Source organism: Chlamydotis macqueenii, chromosome 2 (genome assembly GCF_036417535.1).
Source record: "Chlamydotis macqueenii isolate bChlMac1 chromosome 2, bChlMac1.mat, whole genome shotgun sequence".
NCBI lineage: Eukaryota > Metazoa > Chordata > Aves > Otidiformes > Otididae > Chlamydotis > Chlamydotis macqueenii.
Window position 1 is genome coordinate 152,540,273 of NC_141557.1, and position 13,006 is coordinate 152,553,278.

The 13,006-nt window shown below is 42.7% G+C and overlaps 1 protein-coding gene across 1 annotated transcript in view; it reads left to right on the plus strand.

The window, feature by feature from the left end:
• NSMCE2 (NSE2 SUMO ligase component of SMC5/6 complex) overlaps nt 1-3,977 on the plus strand; it is a 135,642-nt gene extending 131,665 nt beyond the window's left edge. The window contains exons 7-8 of the mRNA XM_086741264.1: nt 282-388; nt 3,601-3,977. Coding sequence (XP_086597390.1) covers nt 282-388; nt 3,601-3,760 — 267 coding nt within the window. The 3' untranslated portion in view covers nt 3,761-3,977. The remainder of the gene's footprint in view (nt 1-281; nt 389-3,600) is intronic.
• Nucleotides 3,978-13,006: the final 9,029 nt, after the last annotated feature.

Genomic DNA, 13,006 nt, shown 5'->3' on the forward strand with positions numbered 1-13,006 from the left:
TTATTTCATATTCTTCATTGCATTGCTTATTACAAATCTGCAATACTTGTTAAAAATCAGGCAGTATAAATTACAAGCTTTATCAGAGAAAAGCAACATTGCTTGGGAAAAGCCCCATGTAAGTAGGAATGCAGTTTACCGTGCAGGACCTGACCCTGTGATTTCAGAGGAATGCCATGTATGAACAGCAAGCACGCTTCCTGCTGTTTTGCATCAAATCTCATAAGCGGCACTTTCACAGGCATTATCAGTTCCTTTAAGTCAAACTTTGTTGATTACAGATGGAAATGAAGAGGCCAGTTCGAAACAAAGTCTGTGGACATACTTATGAAGAAGACGCTATTCTAAAAATTATCCAGACTCGAAAGCAGCAAAAGAAAAAAGTCCGGTAAGCTAACAAGAATGTGTGGAAAAGCTATTTGCTTTGCTGTGTAAGTGGAATTTTACTCCACTTGTTCTAGGAAATGTATTTGGATTGGCAAGGCTGCAGGAAGTAATACTTCAGTGTCTGCCCAAGTCACAGTCTCCTCATCAGTAGCGTACACGTGAAGGAGTTTTTCTTCTTAATGAAAACAATGTGTAAGGAAACATTCAGGAAGTGTGTGGGGAAGTTACAGCTACTCATAGTACCTGCACAACAGAAGCAAAGAGATTTCGTATAGCCATGAACAACAAAGAGAAACTTCAGCTTCCTAAAATTTAGTTGCTCATTTTGATCCCACTGCTTATTTAGAAAGCCCTGAAATTGATGAAAAAAACCCAAAACTTCTCCTCTGTGCAACCTCTTTTGCAGTTATATTCTAATACAACTGGGAAATATTAAAACACTTAAATGAGTGTTAAAGTGAGAAATGTTGAAACACAACTTCTGAGGTTGTACAGAGTTTAAGAATGATCAGACAGGATGGTGCAGTCCCTACTACAATGCAATTAAATAATTCTTACTTTATATCATCAAAGCAGCCTGCCACTTCCACACAGGACATGTTTTTTTTTTAATTAAAAGATGTAACAGCTGAATTTTTAAACCTGAAATTGTCCCTGGTAAGTTTCCAATTTAAGATGGTTTTGATTTAAAAAAAAAGAAAGAGAGAGAGAAGAAGAGGGGCCCAAACACTTTTTAGAGGAAGTTAGGAGGACATATAATTTCATCATTAATTTCAGATTTGTTTTTACACCATATATGCTAAAGCCTCATGCTTTGGGGTTGATAACTTCATGGAAACTTACCAGTTGTGGACTTTTTAATAAATGTGCAGTTTGCACATACGGAGGAAGGTCTGTCAGAGACTAGCAACCTGATTTCCTCAAAGATAATGCCACAGGCAACTTACTTCCTCCGTCTGTTGCTCTTGCATTTCTGTTGCATTCTACATACTCCATCATGGGGTATGCAAAGGTGGAGGAGGACTTTTTATGCCACGCTCCTTCCTGGGTACAGGAAAGCACTGCTATGAAATCAAGCATCAGTTGGGATGTCCAGCCACTGCCTTAGTGTCAAGGCAGCTTGAAGAACAAGATAGAAGTTCCTTGCCTGTGTTATGAGGTCTAGGGAGGAACAGTGGAGTGGGTGCAATATGCTGGGAGTAACAACAAAACCAGCAACATGGATGGACAAAAACTTGGCTGGGAAAATGAACGGGAGTTGAGAAATAGCTCACAAGTCAGAAAGAAGAAAGTGAGTGTTCTGGAGGATAGGGACAGGCTAGGAAGCCTGTGTTCATCAACCCAAAACCATGACAAAAATACCTTCTGCAATGCAGAACTGAATTTAGGATGTTCCTATCTAAATATTTCTCTGTGTTGTTAAATCCATCAGGAAAATGTATGGTGGTAAAGATAGTTGTGGTGGATCAAAAGTTTCAGCACTGCTGATAAACTAATAGGGTCACATGATTGAATTTTATTTTACCTTTTAAGAAATTAAAGACTTAAGAGAAATTTTAGAGTAAAAAAAATCATGTAAGCTCTACAACACCTAGCTTTAAAAGCTACCTTATACCCAAACCGAAGTTATTTGTGCAGTCTGAATCCTGGCAGTTCTTCATTTTGGGCTTTTAGCTTGCAACCTTACCATTTTTACAGCAGTTATTCCATTATGCTAGAAAAGCACAAGCACAGCAATAACTCAGCTTCACTGTAACTAAATTAAGAAAGGCTGCTTGGTTTTCTCTGCCCAATCTCACTGACCTGCTATAATTTTAACCTTTCTCGTGAAAATACAGTCAGTTTTGAAAACCCATAGTCTGCTGTGGTGGGAAGACAGGCCAGCTGATGCAACAAGTTCCCCATTTGGAGTACCCCGTTCTCATGGTGTTGCTGCTCTACTGGGCTTCTGCCAGCAATATTCAAGTGGAAGCAAGTTTTGATAGAGTAGAGTGGTGATCAGGGGGATCCTCTCCATCCTGACTCTGAAATCAAAGCTGTTGCTCACTCTGGAGTTACAGAAGTGGCTGTTTCCTCACATGTACGTTCCAGTTTGAATGCACGGGATCCCTTCGGTGGACTTGGCAGTGTGCTGGCTGAATGTCAGCTCTTCAGCTGATGTACGCACGGCCACTGGTTTTGTGCTGATAGACTTGCCATAGACTCCTTTAGGCAACTCTTACGTGTCGCAGATTGCTCACTATTTTCCACTGCCTGGAAGGACATGCTAATACTTTATGCTTACAGGAAATGTGAGAACCTTTCTGAACACTTGTTATTCATTAATCTGGCAAGCTATTGCTCTAATAAGGTGATAAATGGGAAGACTGAGGCACAGAGCAATTAAGTGACTTATTCATGACAAACACAGTAAGCTGTGGACAAACCTGGAGTAAAAGCTGTGAGTACTGTGTGTAAATAAGTTCAGCGCCTCAGAAAAAAAGTTACTCCTAATAGAGGAAAAGTATTCTATCTGACTACAGGTACCATCTGTGCATGTTTGGGACACTGCCATAAGAAAATGACCTTTGATCCCTGAATATCTTTCACGCTGCTATCTTTATCTGGCTATTTCAAGTAGTTGTAAGACATTTTGTATTTTATTATCGCTTGGAGGCTGTTAATTTGACTCCATCTCTCCTTTCTGTGCTTTCTCAGTTCATTAAAGGCCAGGTAAACTTTTACACCAACTAGATAGTCCACTGATTCACCAGTCAGCTTTTGCAAGTCTCATTCTCTTTTATCTATTTCCCTAGAAATTAATTTCCCTATTTATCTATCAGTGAAGATTATACTTCTCCACTGCAGATTAATAAGGTAAGAGGTAGTTAAGTGCAGTTTGTAGAGGACTACAAAGACAGAAAACAACACAGAAAGATGTCCATGTAATGCTAGTGTCATTACTGATGCAGGCAGCTTGTGTACATGAAGCAAAGGAGTGAGCTGCAGGTGAGAGGTTCCTTCCTTCCTTCAGCTGTTGATTCCCACCAGTTCAGATAAATGAATTTATTTTTCCCCACAGAGAGCTGGTGAAGAGGAAAAGAGGTAACGAGGAGCTGACAGAGAGAGTGAATCCCAGCTAAATACAATAAACCAGCAGATGTTATGTAAAAGCCTATATCTGACAAATACAATTCTTCTGATTTAATGGAGTCTCTCTTTTCTTTTTAACAGATGCCCTAAAATTGGCTGTAGCCATGCTGATGTAAAAGGATCGGATCTTGTGCCAGATGAAGCACTTAAAAGAGCGATTGACAGTCAGAATAAACAAAGCTGGTCAACACTGGAGAAGTCAGCTGGATACGCTGCTACCACAAATAAAATTTGTTGTTAGAGGTCTTGTGAGATAAGCTGCTGATTGTAAGTAGGTTGTGTAACTGATTGTTATTTAAAGTGTTTCATTTATAGGCAAAGTTGAAGGTCTCAGCTGTAACTGAAAGCATTTTTTAAACGGCCGAATATGAGGAATTCCAGTTTAACTTGTTTTTTTAACCTTCCTGAAATTCTAATAACTTGCATTTGATAAATAAAACGTGTTTTGCAGCAGTTAACCTTCCTTGTCAGTGTGCTGATTTTTTCAGCATATTAGAGATGCAGATTCTGCCGACGTGTAGTAGCGAGTGCTTTGCTCAACATTGCAGATTGTTCTGTTACTGTTTCTGTAACCGCTGGGCATAGTCGGAGCAGGGCACTCTGACCAAGGATTTACCCAAGTCATATACCCTGCTTGGGAGCGTGTCCCTGTTTTAATACAAACCTCAGGAAACCGTAATAGAGCTTAATTTGCAGGAAGTGCTGCACATCTGTACCTTGCGTGTGGACACACAAAATTACCACTCACTTTCAGGATCTTGGCCTCATTTTTGTAATTATTGAACGCTCTGCCCTAACTTACACTTTTCTTTTGAGATTCAGAAGCTTTTTGTGTTTGGAAGTCCCAGGGGTCCTTTACCTGAATATTGTAGGTTAGGAGAGTACAGTTATTTACAAATTTATTCCAATAACCAATTTGTAGAAAATATAAATACATTGTATCCATATGCCTTGAACTGAAAAGCAGTTAATCTCCTTTTACATGAGCTTCAGTTATCTATGCATTTGGGCACAGATCCAAAAAAGAACTTAAACTTTGTGACACTCCATATTTATTTTCTAGATTGATCTGAACACATCTAGCAAATAGCGCACTACATATATAAATTAGAAATAGCCATAGGTAAAAGGAGCTGCCTTGGTGGCTAGATGGCGGTTATCTCTTGGCATATGTGAAGCAGAAAACATAGGTTTCTTTGAGCTCCGGGATCCTTAGCTGGTTAGATGGTATTTTCCTAGGTCATTTTCCTGAATTTAAGATCTGACATTTAGTGTAAAACGTAGCTAAGGTATATAAACGCTAAGCTTTTCAGTCTGGGTTGCTGTTTGCTAACAGCTTTCCTTTTGTAGACCATTATTAACCCCAATTGCACTTAAGTGTGCAAACCACTTCAAACTGAAATGGTTATTTTGTAATAGAAGAATATTAATCTGTAAGCTGATTTCATAGCTAAGAAAGGGAACCGAACCATTATTATTTGCACTGAGCTTTTGTGTTCAAAACACTTCATGGGAATTAGCTGGGTAATTTTCATAATGTGGTCTAACCCCAAAGGTCCGTCTTTTCAAAACAGAGCAGTGATCATGGGTGCTTCTGTCTGTGGAAGCCCAGCTGAAATAGCTGAAAGAGACTGGGGGACAGTTGAGCAGTATGCACTTGTTTGTATTTTTATGTGTAAAAATCAGGTCCCTTTTAAGACATCTCAGGTCTCAAACCAGTAGTTTTTAAGATAAGTCCCCAGTTCTCAGTTAAATACCACAAGGGAGGATGGTAACTACAGCATTTGTCAAAAAAATAAAAAAAGGGAGAGGAGGGAATGTCCTAAACTGTTCATAGCTTTTTGTTTCATCTTTAAGTTTGTGGTTAAATTTACGCCAGCACCATTTATACGCAGAAAACTCAGAAACAGAAACTTGCATTAGTTAAACAATCTCTGCGGTTTCTGACAGAGGCGTGTTAACGTTGTCCTGGTGGATCTAATCCAATCCCTAGCGGTAATCAGTCTCTCAAGTTTTCAGATGCAAAGACGTACATACATTTTACATGGCTGCAGTGTTGCATGTCAGATTAGGTGTAGGTGTCTAGACAGAATCATAGAATCATAGAATGGGTTGGCTTGGAAGGGACCTTCAAAGGTCATCTAGTCCAACCCCCCTGCAAGAAGCAGGGACATCTCCAAATCCACCAGGTTGCTCAGAGCCCCGTCCAACCTGGCCTTGAACGTTTGCAGGGATGGGGCATCCACCACCTCTCTGGGCAACCTGTTCCAGTGTTCCACCATCCTCAATGTAATTTTTTTTTCCTAATATCTAATCTAAATCTATCATCTCACTCTATTTTAAAACCATTACCCCTCGTCCTGTCACAACAGGCCCTGCTGAAGACTCTCTCTCCGTCTTTCCTGTAGGCCCCCTTGAGGTATTGGAAGACCGCTATAAGGTCTCCTCGGAGCCTTCTCTTCTCCAGACTGAACAGCCTGTCTCAGCCTGTCCTCATAGGAGAGGTGCTCCAGCCCTCTGATCATCTTTGTGGCCCTCCTCTGGACCCTCTCCAACTGATCCATGCTCCAGTATGCCTTCCAAAAACACATAACATTATAAATGCTAAATTATACCCAGATTAATTGTACTGACAAACTGGTGGCAGCAGGTTTGGTTTACTACCTGTGGTGTTTGTACCAGTACACCCTCAGATAGCTGCAGTTCCTGATATGGTCATTACCTTCATGTTCCAGTGAGTAATGCTGTAAGGGAGATTGCTGTCTTGGTTACACCTTGTTGTCGTACGTTAGAGAGAGGCTTGACCCACAGCAGTGCTGGTGGCCCCAGTGGAACCTGCAGTCAATCTATCTCTGCATCAGCTAATCCACAGGTATTAATGTGAACTGCCTGCTTAGGATGATGCAGATGGGAGAAAAAAACCCAAACAAATCTGAAGCAACACTTCAAATAAGAGAACAAATAGTCAAGCAGTCACTTAGTGCCACTCTAAGTGGAAAGGTATTTTTCAATGTTCATATTCCTGCCTCAAAATACATTATTTTCCTTCTCTCCTTTGCTAAGCTAAGCTAGGCAGCACCAGTAAATCAGAGAGCCTGAACAGCAAGCGCAGGGGCAGCCTAAATTCTGAAATCCTTCTCAGTCTTCACTTGAAAGAAATGGACTCATTTGGGGCACCACTTCCCTGCTTAGCTTTACTGACAATCACAGGTGAGGTGAAGAGGCATGTGTATTTAAATAGAGACAGGTTTCATTCTTTTGTCATCGGAGATACCTCCTTTCGAGTACGGCCACAGCCAGATTATCCAGAAAAAGACAAGTACTTCATGCACTTGCATTAGGCTTGCTGATGAGAGTACTTAAATGAGTCTCAGCAAAATCAGCTATGCAAGGCATAGATTCAGCTGCTACAGAATACTGCCTGAATTTACTGAAATCAGTGAAGTTGTCCCCAGAATGTTTGGCATTGCTGAATTTAAACTGTATGATAACATCCAAGGAATGCAAGATGAGTGAATTTTTTTCTTTCTCTGAACCTGGAATTTAAGCAATCCAGTGGATTTTTCATGGCTGGTTCTCTCTTGTTAGTTCTTACAAGTAATTTTCCTTCTGAAATTGAAAGATTACAGGCTTGGTCATCAGCATGAATTAGAGCTGACACTTTACTAGGTGGAAGGACAGACTAGCCTTGGCAGTTGGAGAAGGCTTCTGTGCCTGTCAGCTGACCTGATGGAAGTTACAAACCACTACCGATTCATTGGGGTGGCCGTGCTCTTTGTGCGTTCATTCACAAAGTTTGGGGGTTTGTTACGCAGTTGTGACCTCTCTCTTCCCATGTGTCCTATGTCCCCAATAAACTCCGCTCTGGATAGAAGTAGCTTGAAAGAGTTAAGGAATAAAAATAAGTGTCTGCGATGAATAAGCTGATCTGTATGATTCACAGAAGTGGAAACTCAACAGCAGTTAAACCTTCCAATCTTAATCTGTTTTGGCTATAAGATATCATATGTAAACAGGCATATGTTAACAGTTCACAGGGTAATGTGTGTCTCATTGTTTGACGTCAGAAATTTTGCAACAATATTTAAGGAAAGAAACTCAGAGGTGAGGTGTGTTGGTTTTTTTTTTTCTTTTCCATAAGGGGTGCTTTACAAATGCAGCAAACCTCAGTGTAGCTGAGAAGGGTCTGTCGCTGAAACCTGGTGAGAATCTGTCTCTGCCAGAGAACAGGAGTTGCACACAGTATTTTCAGTGATTAAAGAAATGTCTAATCAAACATTAAAATAAAGAAAAGGCAAGAGAAATCCATATGCAGCAGCTTTCAGTGGTACCCCGAGGCATGAGCCATTAACACAGCTCTCTCACTTGAACAGATTCTCCCCGTGAAGTGGAATTCTCCATTTTACAGCTAGAGACTCTCTCTGAAGTTTTCCAATCAGCGGAGTCATGACGTGTAAAGATAAAAACTAATCAGGCAAGCATCTCGTGGAAGATTTAGCACACTTGTGCTAAAAGGAGCACATTGCTCTGAATCAAGGACATATTCATCATTACTGCTCCGGAGCTGTGATCTTATTCATTCTAGAAGAATCAAAAGACTAGGCTAAGTCAGTGCTCTCTTGAGAAATACCCGGAGCAAAAGCAAGGGCTGCAGGAAGTGATACCGATGACTCAACAGCAAAGGCCAACACACTGCCTTATTTTAGACAATGTCCTCTTGGACATACTCATGTTTCCTCATGAGTGGCTGATGACAAAGGTCTTACCTACCTGTGGTCACAAGTACCTCATGACGTTTTTCTCAAGAATAGCTCTTGTATTGTGGTCAAAACTAGCTTAGAATTCACTCTGCAACTTAATTAACTTCCACTGCAGTTTCAAGTGAATGTTAATGTTAATCTCCACCTTCCCTAAAAATCTCCATGTATGGATCCCGAGGGAGTGTGTGGTCCATTAACTGAACATTTCCATAGTGGATAGTGCTCTGTCATACAGTGAAGAAGATGCACCTAGGAAAGGGGCTTCCTGCAGTGGACAATGTTAGAGTATCCTAAGGACAGGTCTTCCTTTTTCTTGCTACAGCCAAAGCCTTAAGCTGATGGCTCCTCACTGCAAGTACAGACTAGTACTGACTGCAAATTCCAAGTCTTCCATAAATAATGGTGTATTTTCTGGTCATAAAGTACTTACTGTTAATACACATTATTTCAAACACACAACGTGGTCACAGCAATGCTCAGAGGAGAATCCCGTGTATAGGTCCCAGAGGATTCTAAGCTGCCAGCCAGTAACTATAAGAAGTAAAAACACTAGATTGATTGTTAAGCAAGTAAAATTCTGGGATGTGTGTACATCATACCGTAGGGACCCATGTATGTGCCTTAGCCTCTCGATGCATGAGTAATCTCCGTGACTTAACAGGACTGCAGCAATGCACAGAGAACACTGTGTTTCATCATCTCAAAATGCTGCAGAAAATGCTGCGGTGAGCTGAGGAGAGAGCCTGCCTCACTCGCTTATTCTGATGTTAGTCCAGACCCGAAGAGAGAGCTTGAAAGCACGCACATGAATTGAATTGCACGGGAAGCTTACCAAAGGAAGTGTTTGCTTGTAAACTCAGTATGAATAGGATCTTCTCTGACCGCAAGGGAAACGGAGAGACACTCATTCACTGTCCGCTTGTGCAATCCACTTCTGAAGTAAAAACAGGATTTGAGGTTTAAAACCTGAACCTTCACACGTCTTTCAAGCAACAGAAGAAGTCTTCATGCTCTTTAGTCCACAAAGGACCAAAGTCAGGAGGTGCTGCTCATGAGACTCCTGGGATATGATAACAGCTGGCTTATCAAAAGGGAATTATTTAGATTTCCTAGCAACAGCAACCCTCAGAGCAGCTTCTGAGGGGAGACATCTGAACACCATTACATCGCCCTTCTTTTGATGTCACTATGTGCTCATCATGTGTTTTATATCTTAACACAGATCTGCCGCTGAGTTCCACAGTGTCTAAGGATGGTTGTGGATTTATCACAGATGCCATTCCTGCTATAAAAAACATTTCTTTTAAGTCCTTTATCACCTGGCCACACAACTACTCTTTGAGCCCTGTCTGTGCAGGGGGATTCTGTGCACCAGTAGATTATGGACGACCCACTGGTTTTAAATTGCTGGCTTTCAACCTAGCAGCAGTTTAAGTTTCATTACATGGCTTGAGATGACTTGTAAAATAAAGATATTTATTTTTCATCATTTGCCTGATAGTTTAATATTAGCTGAAGTATTTGTGTGTCATGCCTCTCTCATCTGATAACTAAAATAGTGACTTTTAAATTTCTTCCCATAGCATGCAGCCAGTTTATTTATAAGTGTCCTAATCTAATAGAGATTTACTCCGTGTATCCCATGAGACATATTATCAAAGTTACCAGACCTGTCCCAAGCACTGGGGAAGTGGGGAGATGGTTACACAATTCTCATTGCCTCTGCCTGTTCTAGTTACAAAGATAAAGGGTCAGAGAACTGGAGCAGCGGAGATAATTTTGTGAGCATCTAAGGAAAAGCAGCTGTTCAGGTGAATGCAGGCACTGGCTGAGGACGAGACAGGTAGATGCTTGAACACCACATAACAAAAATCCCCCTAAACAAAATAACATGCCAGGAAGAGGGAATGTCAATGCCTGACCATGAGAAATTCTGGATTCTTAAAACTTCATCTAGCAGATGCAATGGTGCTGTTTGATTTTTAAAAAGAGAAAAAATATATGAAGAGCAACATTCAGCTTGACACAGCTCTGGCAAATCTGTGCTGGGCAAGACCCTTCCCTCTACTGGGATATGCCAGATCTGTGATACACATCCCACAGGATCTTGTTTCTGCTCCAGTCCCAGCTCCTCACCTAGCAGCAGGGACTCCAGGAAGAGAGGAGACAGCAGGCAGTCCTGCTTTTCCAAGGCAGGATCTACTTTTTGTAATGATTTTGTAATGTCCTTTGATGGGGAGCTCCTCAGACTTCCTTAGTGTTCGGAAGGTGCCTGTTGCACACTGCTGTCCTTTGCCAAGCACAAAGACTACCGATCTGTACTCCCAAAGGCCATCCCTGCCCCACCTCGCTGGGACCTGGCCCCTATCAGAGCATTCAAGGCTGGGTGTTTGGTTCCTTGTAGTTTGCTGGCTCACAGCGGCTCGTTTTTCTGGTGCTTGAGTAGCAAGACTCATCCACAGAGTCAATGTTTTATCCCAAAGTTAGGTCTATACGTGTAATTCTGCACTGATTTGTGCTCCGCAATGATTTACAGTGCTCTCCGTTGGAGATGTGTAACACTGCCTTGGTGCATTTGGAAGGAATGTAAAGCCGTTCAGACTCAAATTCACCGCAGGCACAGCTGAGAATTGCCATGCTAGTATTCATCTCACGTATGCTAAGCAGGTAGCCCCCAAAAAATCTTTTTGGGGGAAGGGAGATGGAATGATGAAGGCTTGTTCAGGGACTAGAAGGAAGAGCCCCAATGGCTTTTGATTTCAGGAAGGGACAAATGCAGGAGATATGCCCGGATGCTTAAAAGCCTGTGGCGTGACCTACAGTGAACAAGAGACCGCGATGGCAAGTGTAGTAGCCCCATATTCTGCAAAAATCTTCTGATACTGAAATGCTGCAAGAGTTCCTCTGTTCTTCACAAACCTCTCCCTGGAGTTCCTCCTGTTCTCTGCACTGGCTCATAACCACACCAGGCTTGCGTGCAAGCACAGGTGGAGATGGGTAAGGAGGACAAGTTTCAGCCCTCTGAGAAGCACCATGCCGTGCAGGTCATCAGACACTATCCTTGGCATCTCTTTTTTTCTTTTTTTTTTTTTTTTGCATTTTGGGGATCAGCCAAAAGTAGAAAAAACAGAAAAGCCAAACTGGGAATCATTTCTCTGCTCTGCATGTTGGAATGAATCTGGCATGGATGGAGAGGAGTCTGGATGTGGATCTTTTCTCATGATCCATACCCAAAACATAACACTGAGAATAAAGTAGTCAGCATTATTAATTTGGTTAATAATTGCTCCTATACGTTTATGACATTAATGCTTTGAGCACCTGAAAGCATGCCAGGCCGTTTAAAGAAGCAATGAAGCTTTTCTGCTGTGACAAACTGCCCCCGTTTTGCAAAGACCTGACACTTGGAAGGTTTAAGCTTGGGTTCATCTCAGCCACATGTTGACAACTGAAATTTGGTCCATGCAGCCAGCTGGGAGAGTGCACCCACCAGCACTTCTGGGATGAATTGCCCAGGGGTTATATTTTTCTGGCCTTTGGGGACTGCACGCCCCGTTTCTGTGCTCCAGTTAGCAGGGACACCCTCAGAGAGCGTGAAATCTGGGAATTCCCGTGAGAAGAGGCTGCGGCAGGACTGCGGCATGCAACGCCGCGCGTACCTCTGTGCTGTGCTCTCCTCTCACCCCCCAGATGTGTTTTTTGGGTGGGCAGGATGAGGAGGGGAGCTTTTTGCCCTTCCTCGGGACCAATGGGTCCCGTCTGCCATTTGGGTGTCAGTAGCCTGAACCAAGCACCAGTGCTGGTCCTGGTGGCACGGGGCCAGCATGAGGTGACCAACTGCAGCCTCTGAGAGGCTTGAAATGGGGGGGGACGCTGGGAAAGTGAAGGATGCAGCTTCCAAGGATGCCTGCAAATGGATCCTCAGTATGGGCCTTCTCCTCAGTGGGGACAGCGAGCTGGCACAGGAGCTGAGAGAGGGACATCTCCCAGGGCCCCAGTGCACACCTTGGTTATTACACTGACATCTTCACTCCTGCTCATGCTGCATCGCAGTCTGAAAGAGCTGCAGGGGTGCTGTTATACGCTAATAACGCCCGTGAGTACATTTATGTACGTCCATTGCTATTTTGATGTGTCTACACCCTTCCTTTGTCCCCAAAAGCACTGACACCCCCCCACTTTGCACTAACTCAGATGTAGGAAGCAGCCCACACACGCAGCATCCTACCAGCTAAATTCACTCGGCAGTGGCAGCCCAATCATAAAACTTCCAGGAAGGGAAAAGTAAAACAAAGGTCTGATGGATACTCACGCGTGTTTTACCTATGAGAGAAATGAAATAAAATAGCGTGCTTTCAGAGTTGTGGTGAATTGCTCCAAAACAATCTGCAGACATTAACGGAATTATATTTCGGGGGGGGGGGGGGGGCGGGGAAAGAAAGGGAAAATGCAGGCCCTGGGATATCCCTTTATGGCATATGCATTTTAAGTTTAAATGCATTAATGGGACTGCTATGCTATGAGTCATCCCGCACAAGAGTTTCATGTGTTTCTTAAAATACACTAGAAGTAGCTGAAGGCATGCACGGGTTTGCCGTGCAGTTATCTATCAGGAATCTCAGCAAATACCTGCACGCGTGGCATCACCGGCTTCGGAGCTGGGGGGGGCCTGTCCCGGGCCCTTGCTGCTGCTTAAACAGACCAGGGCTGGGGAAACAAACCCAGGA